General features: G+C 44.7%; 1 protein-coding gene across 1 annotated transcript in view; it reads right to left on the bottom strand.

The window, feature by feature from the left end:
* The window catches only part of Gmeb1 (glucocorticoid modulatory element binding protein 1), a 39,251-nt gene that overhangs the window by 13,333 nt on the left and 13,418 nt on the right, over positions 1 to 12,500 (bottom strand). The window contains exons 3-5 of the mRNA XM_051171013.1: positions 7,264 to 7,346; positions 5,549 to 5,673; positions 1,121 to 1,224 (exon numbers count right to left, since the gene is read on the bottom strand). Of these exons, the coding sequence (XP_051026970.1) occupies positions 1,121 to 1,224; positions 5,549 to 5,673; positions 7,264 to 7,346 (312 nt within the window). The remainder of the gene's footprint in view (positions 1 to 1,120; positions 1,225 to 5,548; positions 5,674 to 7,263; positions 7,347 to 12,500) is intronic.

A 12,500-nucleotide genomic window follows, 5' to 3' on the forward strand; every position in this document is an offset into this window, starting at 1 on the left:
CTAGGACAGCCAAAGCTACACAGAGAAACCCTGTCTCAAAAAAACAAAAAGCTAGGATGAAAACTTTAATCCTGACTCTGGGAAAAGTTAACTTGATTTAATAGTGAGGGGTGTAACTCAGTGATACAGTGCTCACTTAGCATGCAAGAGGCTCTGGGTTGCTGGCATATATGCAGGCAAAATACTGCATATATAATAAATAATTTTTTTTTTTTTTTTTTTTTTTTTAGGTTTTTGGAGACAGGGTTTCTCTGTGTAGCCCTGGCTGTCTTGGACTCACTTTGTAGACCAGGCTGGCCTCGAACTCACAGTGATCGCCCGCCTCTGCCTCCCGAGTGCTGGGATTAAAGGCGTGCGCCACCACACCCGGCATAAATAAATCTTAGAATAAAAAGGGTTTGCTGGGCATGGTGGTGCATGCCTTTAATCTCAGTACTTGGGAGGCTGAGGCAGGTGGATCGCTGTGAGTTTGAGGCAGCCTGGTCTACAAAGCGAGTCTAGGACAGCCAAGGCTACACAGAGAAACCCTGTCTTGAGAAAATAAATAAATAAATAAAGTTTCGAGCTGGTGTGGTGGCATAAGCCTTTAAGCTCAGCACTTGGGAAGCAGAAGTCGGTGGATTTCTGTGAGTTCCAGACCAGCCTGGTCTACAAGACAGCCAGGGCTTTTACACTGAGAAACCCAGTCTCGAAGAAAGAAAAAAAGTCTCCTAGAAATAATGTGCAACATCAATGATATTAAACCCCTCTGGAAAATGTCCTTGCAACAAGATCCACAAGTCCCTGCTATTACAGGCCATGACAAAAACCAGGAAGCATTTTAATTACAGCACTCTGTCATGCCACTTGGCTTTTACTAACAGATCTCTTGGCATCCTGAGTTCTTTTCACATTTGTGGGAAATGGGCATGGGCTTGTCTCCTTGGGCATGTAAAATAAGTCAAGAATGAAACAGAAAGGTTGAGGAACCCTGTTCCTGTCATACTATTCAACTGCATTAGCCCCAGGGCCTGGGGTGGGTGAGGGGCAATAGTGTGGACTGCCCAAGCTAACCTACAGAGAGGACACAAGTGTCAAACGAAGCGCCTACCATGACTAAGAGCTTGTCACCAGCACTTACCTGAGCATGATGCCACCGAGACGGATGGCTCTCTTCCAGTCCTTCAGAGTGGACTTACCAGCCAGATGCACAAAATGCTTGGGGCTAATCAACTGATCGTTGAACTAAAGTAAAAAAGAAAAACCCAAAGTGATCCAGTGTCAACTCAGGTAGTCACCAAGGAAAGGGTCAAACAATGGCCCCCAGAAAAAAAACTCACAAGGAACATCGGGCCACTTGAGCTCTTGTCCAAGGACTCCAGACAGTACTCTCTGAGTGCCTGTCTTTCCCTCATTGGTAAATGGGCTGACTGTCCAAGACTACAGCCTGACTTCCACCCCAGAAATCACACCAAAAAAGCAGATGCACTGACCTGAATCTGTAGTGCCGGCACCTTTTCTCAGTGTAGCCCTGGCTGGCCCGGAACTCATCTATGGACACACACTGCTGAAGACCCTTTAAAGGCTCATTTTTATCTTACAGTGTGTGAGCATTTTGCCTGCATGTGTGCCTGTGCACCACACGCATGCAGTGCTGACAGAGGCCTGAAGAAGGCGACAGATTGCCTGGTACTGGTGTCATAGACTGGTTCTGAGCTGCCATGTGGGTGCTGGGAACTGAACCTCCCAGGTCCTCTGAAAGAACAGCTGCTTTTAACCACTTCACCATTTCTCCAGGCCCCTAACTCACTATTTTTTAAGGAGTCAAGACTTCAAAAACACTGCAGAGCTCTACAAACCTAAAACCTTTCTTAGCCCTAGGCTGTTACCACAAAACCCCCATGGTGACAACAGTATGCAAGGATTACTGTGGCCACCAACAGAGGCAAAACGAAGAACTATTTACAGATGCTCTTCAAAGACTTTTCTTTTTTTACTTTTCTTTCTTTCTTTTTCATTTTTTGTTTTGTTTTTTGGTTTTTTCGAGACAGGGTCTCCCTGGGTAGCCTTGGCTGTCTTGGACTTGCTTTGTAGACCATGCTGTCCTTGAGCTCACAGCGATCCACCTGGCTCTGCCTCCCAAATGTTGGGATTAAAGGTGTGGGCCACTATATCTGGCTTATTTGTTTTTGTTTGTTTGTTTGTTTGTTTTGATTTTTCAAGACAGGATTTCTCTGTGTAGCCTTGGCTGTCCTGGACTTGCTTTTTAGACCAGGCTGGCCTCGAAATCCCAGTGATCTACCTTTCTCTGCCTCCTGAGTGCTGGCAATAAAGGTATGCGCAACAATGCCTGGCCTTTTTTTATTTCTTTTTTTTTTTTTTTTTCTTGAGACAAGGTCTCACTGTGAAGTTCTGGCTGGCCTAGAACTTGATATGTAGACCAGGCTGGCCTCAAATTAATAGCAATCTTTCTGTACCACCATACCTGGCTCTCATGAGATTTTTTTGGTATGTTTGATTTTGGGGGTTGGAGAGCAGTGTTTCACTATAGTTCTGGCTGGTCAAGGACTCCCTGTATGTAGATCAGATTGGCCCTGAACTCACAGAGATCTACCTACTTCTGCCTTCAAGTGCTGGCATTAAAGGCACGCGCCACCACACCTTTATGTTTTTTTGAGACACGGTCCCCACTCATCACCTCTTGGCCTCAAACTTAAATCAATCCTATTACTTCCATGCTGGGTTACAGGGTTACAGGCACAACTTATTGTACCCTGCTTATTCTTTAAAAAAAAAAAAAAGATTTATTATTTATTTTATGTATATGAGTGCTCTATCTGCATGTACACCTGCAGGCCAAAAGATCCCAGTATGGATGATTGTGAGCCACCAATGTGGTTGCTGGGAATTGAACTCAGGACCTCTGGAAGAGCAGTCAGTACTTTTTTTTTTAATTTTTAAAATTTTATTGGCTTTGGTGTTTTGCTGCATGTGTGAGGGTGTTAGATTCCCTGGAACTGGAGTTGCAGGCAGTTGTGAGCTGCCATGTGGATGCTGGGAGTTGAACCTGGGTCTCCTGAAAGAACACCCAGTACTCTTAACAGCTGAGCCATCTCTCCTGCCACGGCCCCCCTTGCTTATTCTTATAAATAACAACTCAGTTTTTTGGTTTTGTTGTTTTTCAAGACAAGGCTTCTCTGTGAAGTATTGGTTGGCCTGGACTTGCTTTGTAGACCAGGCTGATCTCGAACTCAGAGATTTGCCTGCCTCTGCTTCCTGAGTTCTGGGATTACAGGTGTGCACCACCCTGCCCAGCTTCAATAACAATTCTGAATAAAGCCTATTATGCTGCACACCAGTTCAAGGCATGTTACATATGATTTCATTTACTATATATATTACAATATATGTGCTATGTAAATGTGTGGGGTTTTTTGGTTTTTGTTTCTGTTTTTCAAGACAGGGTTTCTCTGTGTAGCCTTGGCTGTCCTGGACTCACTTTGTAGACCAGGCTGGCCTCGAACTCACAGCGATCTGCCTGCCTCTGCCTCCCAAGTGCTGGGATTAAAGGCGTGGGCCACCACCACCTGGCATAGCTGTGTGTTTTTATGGATGCATATTAATGAGAATGATTACTATTTTAATAGATGAGGCTCTGGATTTTGTTTTATTTTTCTGAGACAGGGTCTCTCTGTGTAGGCTTGGCTTTCCTGGAACTCACTTTGTAGACCAGGCTGGCCTTGAACTCACAGAGATTTGCCTGCCTCTGCCTCCTGAGTGCTGGTGTGTACCAAAATGTCCAGTGAGGCTCTGAAATATTAATTATTAAATAACTGGCTCAAAATCAATGGCTGGGGTCCCAGCCATACACTCATTCACTTGTGAACAAGTACTTATCAAACACTATTATGTATGGGGCACCATATGCATGCACCACCCGTCATGCACAAGGTCTGTCAGCACTAGCAAGTCATATTATGTACCAGGGTTATGTCCGTGAACACAGACAATGCTCTATGCTTACACAGACTCATGCTGCAGTGGAACTAGAGCCAGGACCATTTTACGTCAAGATCTTCGTTTTCTACTATGACAGCATAAGAAAAAAGCTGAGGGCTGGAGAGACGTGTTGGAGATTGATTTATTTTGAAGCTAATTACTGCTTGCAGTCTCTGTGCCCCACCTCTACTTTGCCTAAGAGCCTAACCTGTTTGACCAATGAAAGGCCATCCCACCTGGGCAGGGCACATGGGATAGGCATGACAAGGTCACAGCGCTTGAAAAGGCAGGGAGAATCTTGGGAGGAAGAAGAAGGTTGAGCCATGAGTTAGGTGGAGGAGAAGCACATGGCCGGCATGGAGGGAGATTTGGCCCAGATGGTGATAATTAGCAAGTATTTGGGGTTACGGATGGGAGGTGGCTTGGTAGAAGTTATTGGAACCAGATGGCGTGGGATTACGATACCTGTCCCACTATGGGAAAGCGTTTAGGGGATTAATGTCTGCCCTGCCCCAGGTTAACTAAGGCTTTTTTTTTTTTTTTGGTTTTTCGAGACAGGGTTTCTCTGTGTATCCTTGGCTGTCCTGGACTCACTTTGTAGACCAGGCTGGCCTCGAACTCACAGCGATCCGCCTGCCTCTGCCTCCCGAGTGCTGGGATTAAAGGCGTGCGCCACCACGCCCGGCTAACTAAGGCTATTTTAAAATGTAACAGGTGTCTGTGTCTTGATTGATTACTAGTGGGTTAGAAAATACTGCCATAATAATAATTTTAAGCCTAATAATAAACATTATTAGGCCATACTGGTAAAATAACTATGAGAAGACAAGTCGGGGGTTAAGAGTGCCACCGTTCTTCCAGAGGACCCAGGCTCAACTCCTGGCACCCACATGGCAGCTCCCAACCTGTGTAACTCTAGTTCCAGGGGATCTAACACCCACATACCAGCAAAACACCAATGCACATAAAAATACATAAATCATTTTTTTTAAAAATGTGGGATGGTGGTGACACAGCCTTTGCTCCCAGCACTTGGGAGGCAGAGGCAGGTGGATCTCTAAGTTTAGAAGTGGCAGCTTTGCTGCCAAGCCTGACAAGCAGAGTTCAATCCTCAGATGAGTCCACAGGGTGAAAAAGAGAACAATGCGCCAGAAGTTTCCTCTGACCTTCCCATGAGTGCCACACAAAATAACTAAATAAATATAAAAATAAATAAAGATTACTATAAATTGAGTTCAGGACAGCCAATGCTTATCACACAAAGAAACTAGGTCTCATCTGGGAGAGGTGGTGCATGCCTTTAATCCCAGCACTTAGGAGGCAGAGGCAGGTGGATCTTTGTGAGTTCGAGGCCAGCCTGGTCTACAATTGAGTCCAGGACAGCCAAGGCTACACAGAGAAACCCTGTCTCAAAAAATAAACAAAAAAAAGTTACTGTTTGAAGCTGGTGTACCCTCAGTGGCAGAGCACTTGCCTAGCATGTCTGAGCCCCTACACCCCTGCAGAAGCTGACCTGGGGAAAAAGAGAGGTAAGGCACTGAAACAAAAGCTCAGTGCAGGAGACAATTACCTTGACGCACTTCACATTTATTCCGGGACACACAAACTTCTTCCAGAGGAGGATGGCTTTGCTCTCCCCACAGGTGATGGGGTAAGCGATTTCCATGTCCTCGTTGGCTTCTATACTGCTTGCATCTGAAAATGGAAAAAGTAACCCGATGTTCACTGAGAAGTTCTTTCCTAAACTTACACTACAAATGTAGAGTATTTGGTCCTTTCAGGTCATTTTTTCTCCCCTTTTCTGGATAGGGTCTCATGTAGCTTAGGCTGGCCTTGAACTCAGTATATAGCAATGATGACCTCAGATTACTAACTGATCTTGCATTCTTCCAACTGAGCTATGTTCCCTGCACTAACAAGGAACTCTTTACAAAACAAACTTAACTAACTAATATATTTTTATTTTACTTTATGTATATAGATTTTTTGTTGTTGTTGTTGTTATTTTATTTTTCTTTGTTGTTTGCCTGCATGCAAGTCTTGATGCCTACAGAGACCAGAAGAAAACACTAGATCCCCTGGCACTGGAGTTACAATGGTAGTGAGCTGCCATGTGAGTGCTGAGAATCTAGGCTGGGTCCTCGCAGCTGATTTAAGATTATTAAACTACTTAATGATCTTTCCAGTCCCAGAAATACTTTGAAGTTTGACATAACAACTATGTCTTACCAAGCTACTAATGTGTTAAAACACTAAAGATATGTTCTCTCCCTTTTTTTTTTTTTTTTTATTTAAAAATATTATTTACGAGCCAGGTGTGGTGGCGCATGCCTTTAATCCCAGCACTCAGGAGGCAGAGGCAGGTGGATCGCTGTGAGTTCAAGGCCAGCCTGGTCTACAAAGCGAGTCCGGGATGGCCAAGGCTACACAGGGAGACCCTGTCTTGGGGGGAGGAATATATATATATTATTTACATATATATAACATATATTTACATATATATATAATATATATTATTTACACTGACCCATTCCTTAAATACCTTATATTACTTATATGTATAAAACCATGTGATTGCTTATACACACACACACCTGTGTGTAAATGTGTGTGTGTGTGTGTGTGACATATGGGGTGTTAGATCCCCTGGAGCTAGAGTTATATAATATAATAGAGTTATATAATATATATTATAATTTACTCTTATTGGGGGAGGCGTGGTGTCATGCCTGTGGGATCAGAAAACAACTCTGGAGAGTCTGTGTTCTTCTTCCACCTGTATGTGGGCTCTGGAGACTGACTCATGTTGCAGGTTTGCATGTGTGCCTACATACCAGAAGAGGGCCCCAGATCTTACTATAGATGGTTGTGAGCCACCATGTGGTTGCTGGGAATTGAACTCAGGACCTTTGGAAGAATAGACAGTGCTCTTAACCTCTGAGCCACCTCTCCAGCCCTCAAGTCTGACATCTTAATTGGCAGTATCAGTAGGTATACTGAGATGGCGGGGATAGAAAATAAGGCACAAAACTGGGTGTGGTCGTTCATACTTTTATCCCAGCACTCGGGAGGCAGAGGCAGGTGGATCTCTGTAAGTTCAAGGCCAGCCTGGTCTACAAAGTGAGTCCAGGACAGCCAGGGCTACACAGAGAAACCTGTCTCAGAAAACCAAAAGAAAGAGAGAGAGAGAGAGACAGAGACAGAGAGAGAGAAAGAGAGAGAGAAAGAAAGCTCTCAACCAACTAGCTGAAGTCAAAGGTACTGGATAGAATGGCAAAGACTTACCAATTCCTTCTTCAATTTTGTGTATTGTGTGGGCTTCTACAGCAACAACTGCTGCGTTGTTCTCTGACCCCGGTTCATAAATCCTGTTGTAAAAGTCCATCAATAAGAAAACTACATAAGTCAGGAAAAAAATTAATATTCACAGCACAAGATTAAGATTTTTTTTTGTTTTGTTTTTTTGAGACAGGGTTTCTCTGTGTAGCCTTGGCTGTACTGGACTCGCTTTGTAGACCAGGCTGGCCTCAAACTCATAGCGATCCGCCTGCCTCTGCCTCCCGAGTGCTGGGATTAAAGGCGTGCGCCACCAAGCCCAGCTTGGTTATTTGTTTTAGTCTATTTAAAAAGGAGTAAAATAAGCATATTTTACAATACAACTTTAGTGCTTTGACAAGTTTCCTATTGTACTTAAACTCCAAAAGGCCAAGACTGCTTAGCAGTTACTGGGAGATGAAACAACTCCTCTCACCACAAGGTAATTAATTATTTTTTAAGATTTACTCATTTATTTATGTATATAATGCTCTGCCTGCATGTGTGCCTACACACCAGGAAAGGGCATCAGATCTCATTAAATTAACTCTTGCTACGTGCACTCCCTTTGTTACTAAATCACACTGACCCACTCCTTAAATACCTTATATTACTTACATGTATAAAACCGTGATTGCTTATATACACAGACACCTGTGTGTAAGTGTGTGTGTGTGTGTGTGTGTGTGTGTGTGTGTGTGTGTGTGTGTGTGTACGTGCCCCTACAGAGAACATACAGGGCGTCAGATCCCCTGGAGCTGGAGTTCCAGCTAGCTGTGAGCTGCCTGATGTGGGTACTGAGAACCAAACTCGGTCCTTGTAGGAGGAGGGCCCCCTCATTGTTTTCAGATGCTGATTTCAGTGTCCAGAGCGCTGGTTACCACCCCGCCACAGACAATGTTATGAATGTTGAACCATCTCCTATATCCATGTGATATAAGGAATGTTCCCCAATTATCCCTGGTTGGTTAATAAAGATGCTGAAGCCTGTGACTGGGCAGAAGTAGGCGGGGCTTAGGTTCCTGGGCTTGAGGTTTCTGAGGGACTGCAGGGAGGAGAAGATGTAGCAGGAGAGGAGGAGGCAGGAGCTGGGAGGCTGGATGGGGCAGACAGGGAGCATGCGGACAAATGAACTGTGCCATGAGGACAGACTGATGCAGGGCCACCTGGCAGTTATCAGATTGGCAAGTGATTGGCTTTTATGTGGGTTTTAAAGGAAGTAGGATTAGAATGGCTCAGAATCTGCCCAGCATAGTGCCTACAGCTTAAAAATAAATCACAGTCTCTATCAATCATTGGGGAACTAGCTATAACTAGTTAAAGAAAACTACTGCCTTATTAATTTCCAGTATTACCATTTACAGAATAATTAATTCCTTCTACAGGTCCTCAGGAACAGCAACACGCCCTCTTGAACTGCTTGACGACTTCTCCAGCCCTTCCTCAATAACTCTAAATTAGTGGTTCCCAACCATCCTAATAAGATCCTTTAATACAATTTTTCATGTTGTGGTGATCCCCCCCCCAGCCATCAAATTATTTTCATTGCTACTTCGTAAGTGTAATTTTGCTACTGTTAGGAATTATAATGTAAAAGCTGGGTGTGGTGGTGAGTCACTCGGGAGAGGAGAAAGAGGCGGTTGGATCTCTGTGAGTTGAGGCCAACCAGGTCTACAGATTGAGTTCTAGGACAGCCAGGGCTATACTGAGACCCTGTCTCTAAAACAAACAAACAGAATTGTAATGTAACTATCTGTTTCCCAATGGACTCGAGTGACCCCCGTGAAAGGGTCATCCAACTCCCAAAGGGGTCTTGACTCAGGTTGAGAAACATTGCTTTAAGTTCTCAAGATATAGTAAGTGCAGCTGGGATGTGGTGGTGTATGCCTTTGATCCCAGCACTCACAGAGGCAGGCGGATTTCTGTGAGTTCAAGGCCAGCCTGGTCTACAAAGCACAAGCATGGCTACACAAAGAAACCATGGGGGGGGGGGGAATTTATATCTATATATACTGAATGCTGCTACAAATGCAAGATAGGTTTTCATAAAATTTACCCAACTAAAGTAGAGCCAGCAGACTGTGCAAGATGACAGAGAAACAGATGACCCTCGCTGAATTCAAGATATTTATAGCATTGGTGGTTTGTTGTTGTTGTTTTGTGATTTGTTTTAGCAGTTTAGTCTTTTAGGGCAGGAGAACCAAATTATATAGATAAAAGCTAAGTATATAGAGAGCAGGGCGTGGTAGTAAATGCCTGTAATCCAGCACTTGGGAGGCAGAGGCAGGTGGATTGCTGTGAGTTCAAGGCCAGCCTGGTCTACAAAGAAGAGTCCAGGACAACCAAGGCTAAAACAGAGAAACCTTGTCTCAAAACAAAAACAAAAACAAAAACAACAACAACAACAACAAAAACCCAAGTATATAGAAACAAAGATGAAACTGCCTGGGGCAACCAGCAACCGCAGAAGGGAGATTATGCAATCTTTCTAAGGCCACACCACAGGGAACACCACCACTGTCCTCTGCGCTCAGGAGCCAATCAGGGCTGAGCCTATTGAGGACTCTGATGATCAGTTAGGTAAAGCAGACCTTTCCAAAAGTCTCTACATTCATGGGCTCAGATAACCTAACGTGATACACTGCTGTCCTTCGTTTCCTTTCCTTTCTTTCTTTCTTTTTTTTTAAGATTTATTTGTTTGTTTGTTTGTTTATTATGTATTCAGTGCTCTGCCTGCATGTACACCTGCAGGCCAGAAGAGGGCACCAGATCACATTATAGATGGTTGTGAGCCACCGTGTGGTTGCTGGGAATTGAACTCAGGACCTCTGGAAAAACAATCAATGCTATTAACCTCTGAGCTATCTCTCCAGCCCTCTTTCTTTCTTTCTAAAAAAGATTTATTTATTAAGTATACAATGTTCTGCACTGCTCGTACACTCTTCTTTGCACAGATGCTGATCCACCTCAGTGGCGACACATCAGTGCAGACCTCTCCTTTGAATTTCACACCACAGTGCAACTGCTAACCTCTGACACTTTTATCTCAAAGAGCTTGGTTGAAATCATTGTTTGCAATAATCACCCTGCTGCTTCTATTCCTGAGCTGGGTGTAGTGTCACAGGCCTGCCACCCCCAGCACGTGAGAGGAGGCTGTCTCAATAAATGGATTCAAACACTACAAAAGCTGTCCTCTTGTCCCCACGCTCTCTATCCCTGCACCCGGGGTCAGGGTGGTCCTTAGGCACTGCACCAGTCCTCTCCTCTCTTCCCACTCTTGGGATCCTGGGGTGATGGCTTCTGGTTCTTTCCATTACTTGCTCTTTCTTTTGTAGTAGTGGAGATTAAACTAGCCCTTCTGCATGCTAGGTAGGCACTCTGTCACTGAGCTACACACCCAGTCCTTCTGCAGGATTTCTCCTTTTGTCACTCAGTTCCTACACAGTCAGCAAATCTTGCCAGACAACCCCCCTGAGCAGCAGTTGTGCTACCAACCTCTAGGCCACGTCTCCCACTTGGCTCAGGCCTCGCTGTGCCTGGAACAGCTTGCTCTCCCGCCTCATTCACCCTGGACGCTCCTACCAGAGCAGCCACGCGATTCCCCTCTTTAAACATTCAACATTTGTGTTTCTTGGTTGTTGCAGCTCTAGTGACTAAACCCAGAACCTCTCACATGCTAGCTCAGGGCTCTAGCCCACAGCTACCTTTCTATTTATAATTTTTTCACTTTCTATTTTTTAATTTTGAGACAAGGTCTTAAAAGGTTGCCTAGGCTGGCATCAAATTCAAGGGATCCTTCTGCCTCAAACTCCACAGTGTTGAAAGGACAAACAACGCCATCATGGCCAGCTCCCGCTGTTGGGTTTTTTCCTGCTGGGAATAAAACTCAGGACTGCGAAGCAGGGGTGGCACATGTTTTTAATCCCAGCACTCGGGAGGCAGAGGCAGGCGGGTCTCTGTGAGTTGAGGGCAGCCTGGTCTACAGGGCAAGTTCCAGGACAGCCACGGCTGTTACACAGAGAAACTACAGAGCAAACACTTGACGACCTCATGCTCACAGGCAATCACTGAATCAACTGTCCACCTGTCTTAATTAACAGTTTGCAGATAACTTGGGTTGCCAAATGGTGGCCCAGCCCCAGGTTGTCACAGGTACTGACACTGCTGAGAGGGGATAAGGAGACACAGGAGGAGGAAGAGTTCCTTCTCCAGACCAATGGCCCACCTGCCCCAGAAGACCAGCAAGGACATCATCATGAGCAGAGCATGTGGTGGGGCCACTCGGGTGACACCCATCAGCAGCCCCGCCCTGTGCTCTAAATACAGCAGTTCTCGGGATAAACTCTCTGTCGTGTTGTTCCTATTGCCTGTCTCCTCAATGTGCCACTGACTATAAAAGATGTCATCTTGAGCCAGGCAGTGGAGGCACATGTCTGTAAATCCAGCACTCGGGAGGCAGAAGCAAGTGGATTGCTATGAGTTCGAGCCCAGCCTAGTCTACAAAGCAAGTTCAGGACAGCCAAGGCTACACAGAAACCCTGTCTCAGAAAACAAAACAGTACTGGCTGCTCTTCCAGAGGATCCAGGTTCAATTCCCAGCACAGTCGATTTTCCTTCTATCTAATGCCTCCAGGACAGTCATCCATTCCTCCTCTCTGGTGCAACCATTCTTGAGCTTTTAGTCACAGTACCTTTACTATTTATCAAAGCATTCTTGGGGCTGGGGAGGTGGTTCGGTGGTTAAGAGCTCTCTTGCTCTTGCAAATGACCCAGGCTCAGTTCCCAGCATCCACTCAGCCGCTCACATTTATGGATAAATCCAATTCCAAGGTGTCTGGTGCCTTCTTCTGACCTCCAAGAGCACCAGATGTGTGTTTGGGACCTATACATAATGTTAGCAAAATACTAATACAATTAAAAAAAAAAAAATCTTAAAAACTCGAATTCTTATTTCTCTATGTTCTCCTAAGAGATACTCCATTGTTCATCTATTAAATGTATGCCTGACATTTAATATAGCAACATGAAATACAATATGTTCAAGAAAATAGTTCTTCAGTGAATAAGGAAGGAGCTGAAGATAAGAAACAGTGTGCCAAATAAAGTATGAAAACCACTGGGCATGATGACTCATGTCTGTAATCCATAACAAAGAAAGGATTGCATCAAGTTTGAGGCCGGGGGCTGGAAAGATTGCTCAGTGGTTA

Source organism: Acomys russatus, chromosome 29 (assembly GCF_903995435.1).
Source record: "Acomys russatus chromosome 29, mAcoRus1.1, whole genome shotgun sequence".
NCBI lineage: Eukaryota > Metazoa > Chordata > Mammalia > Rodentia > Muridae > Acomys > Acomys russatus.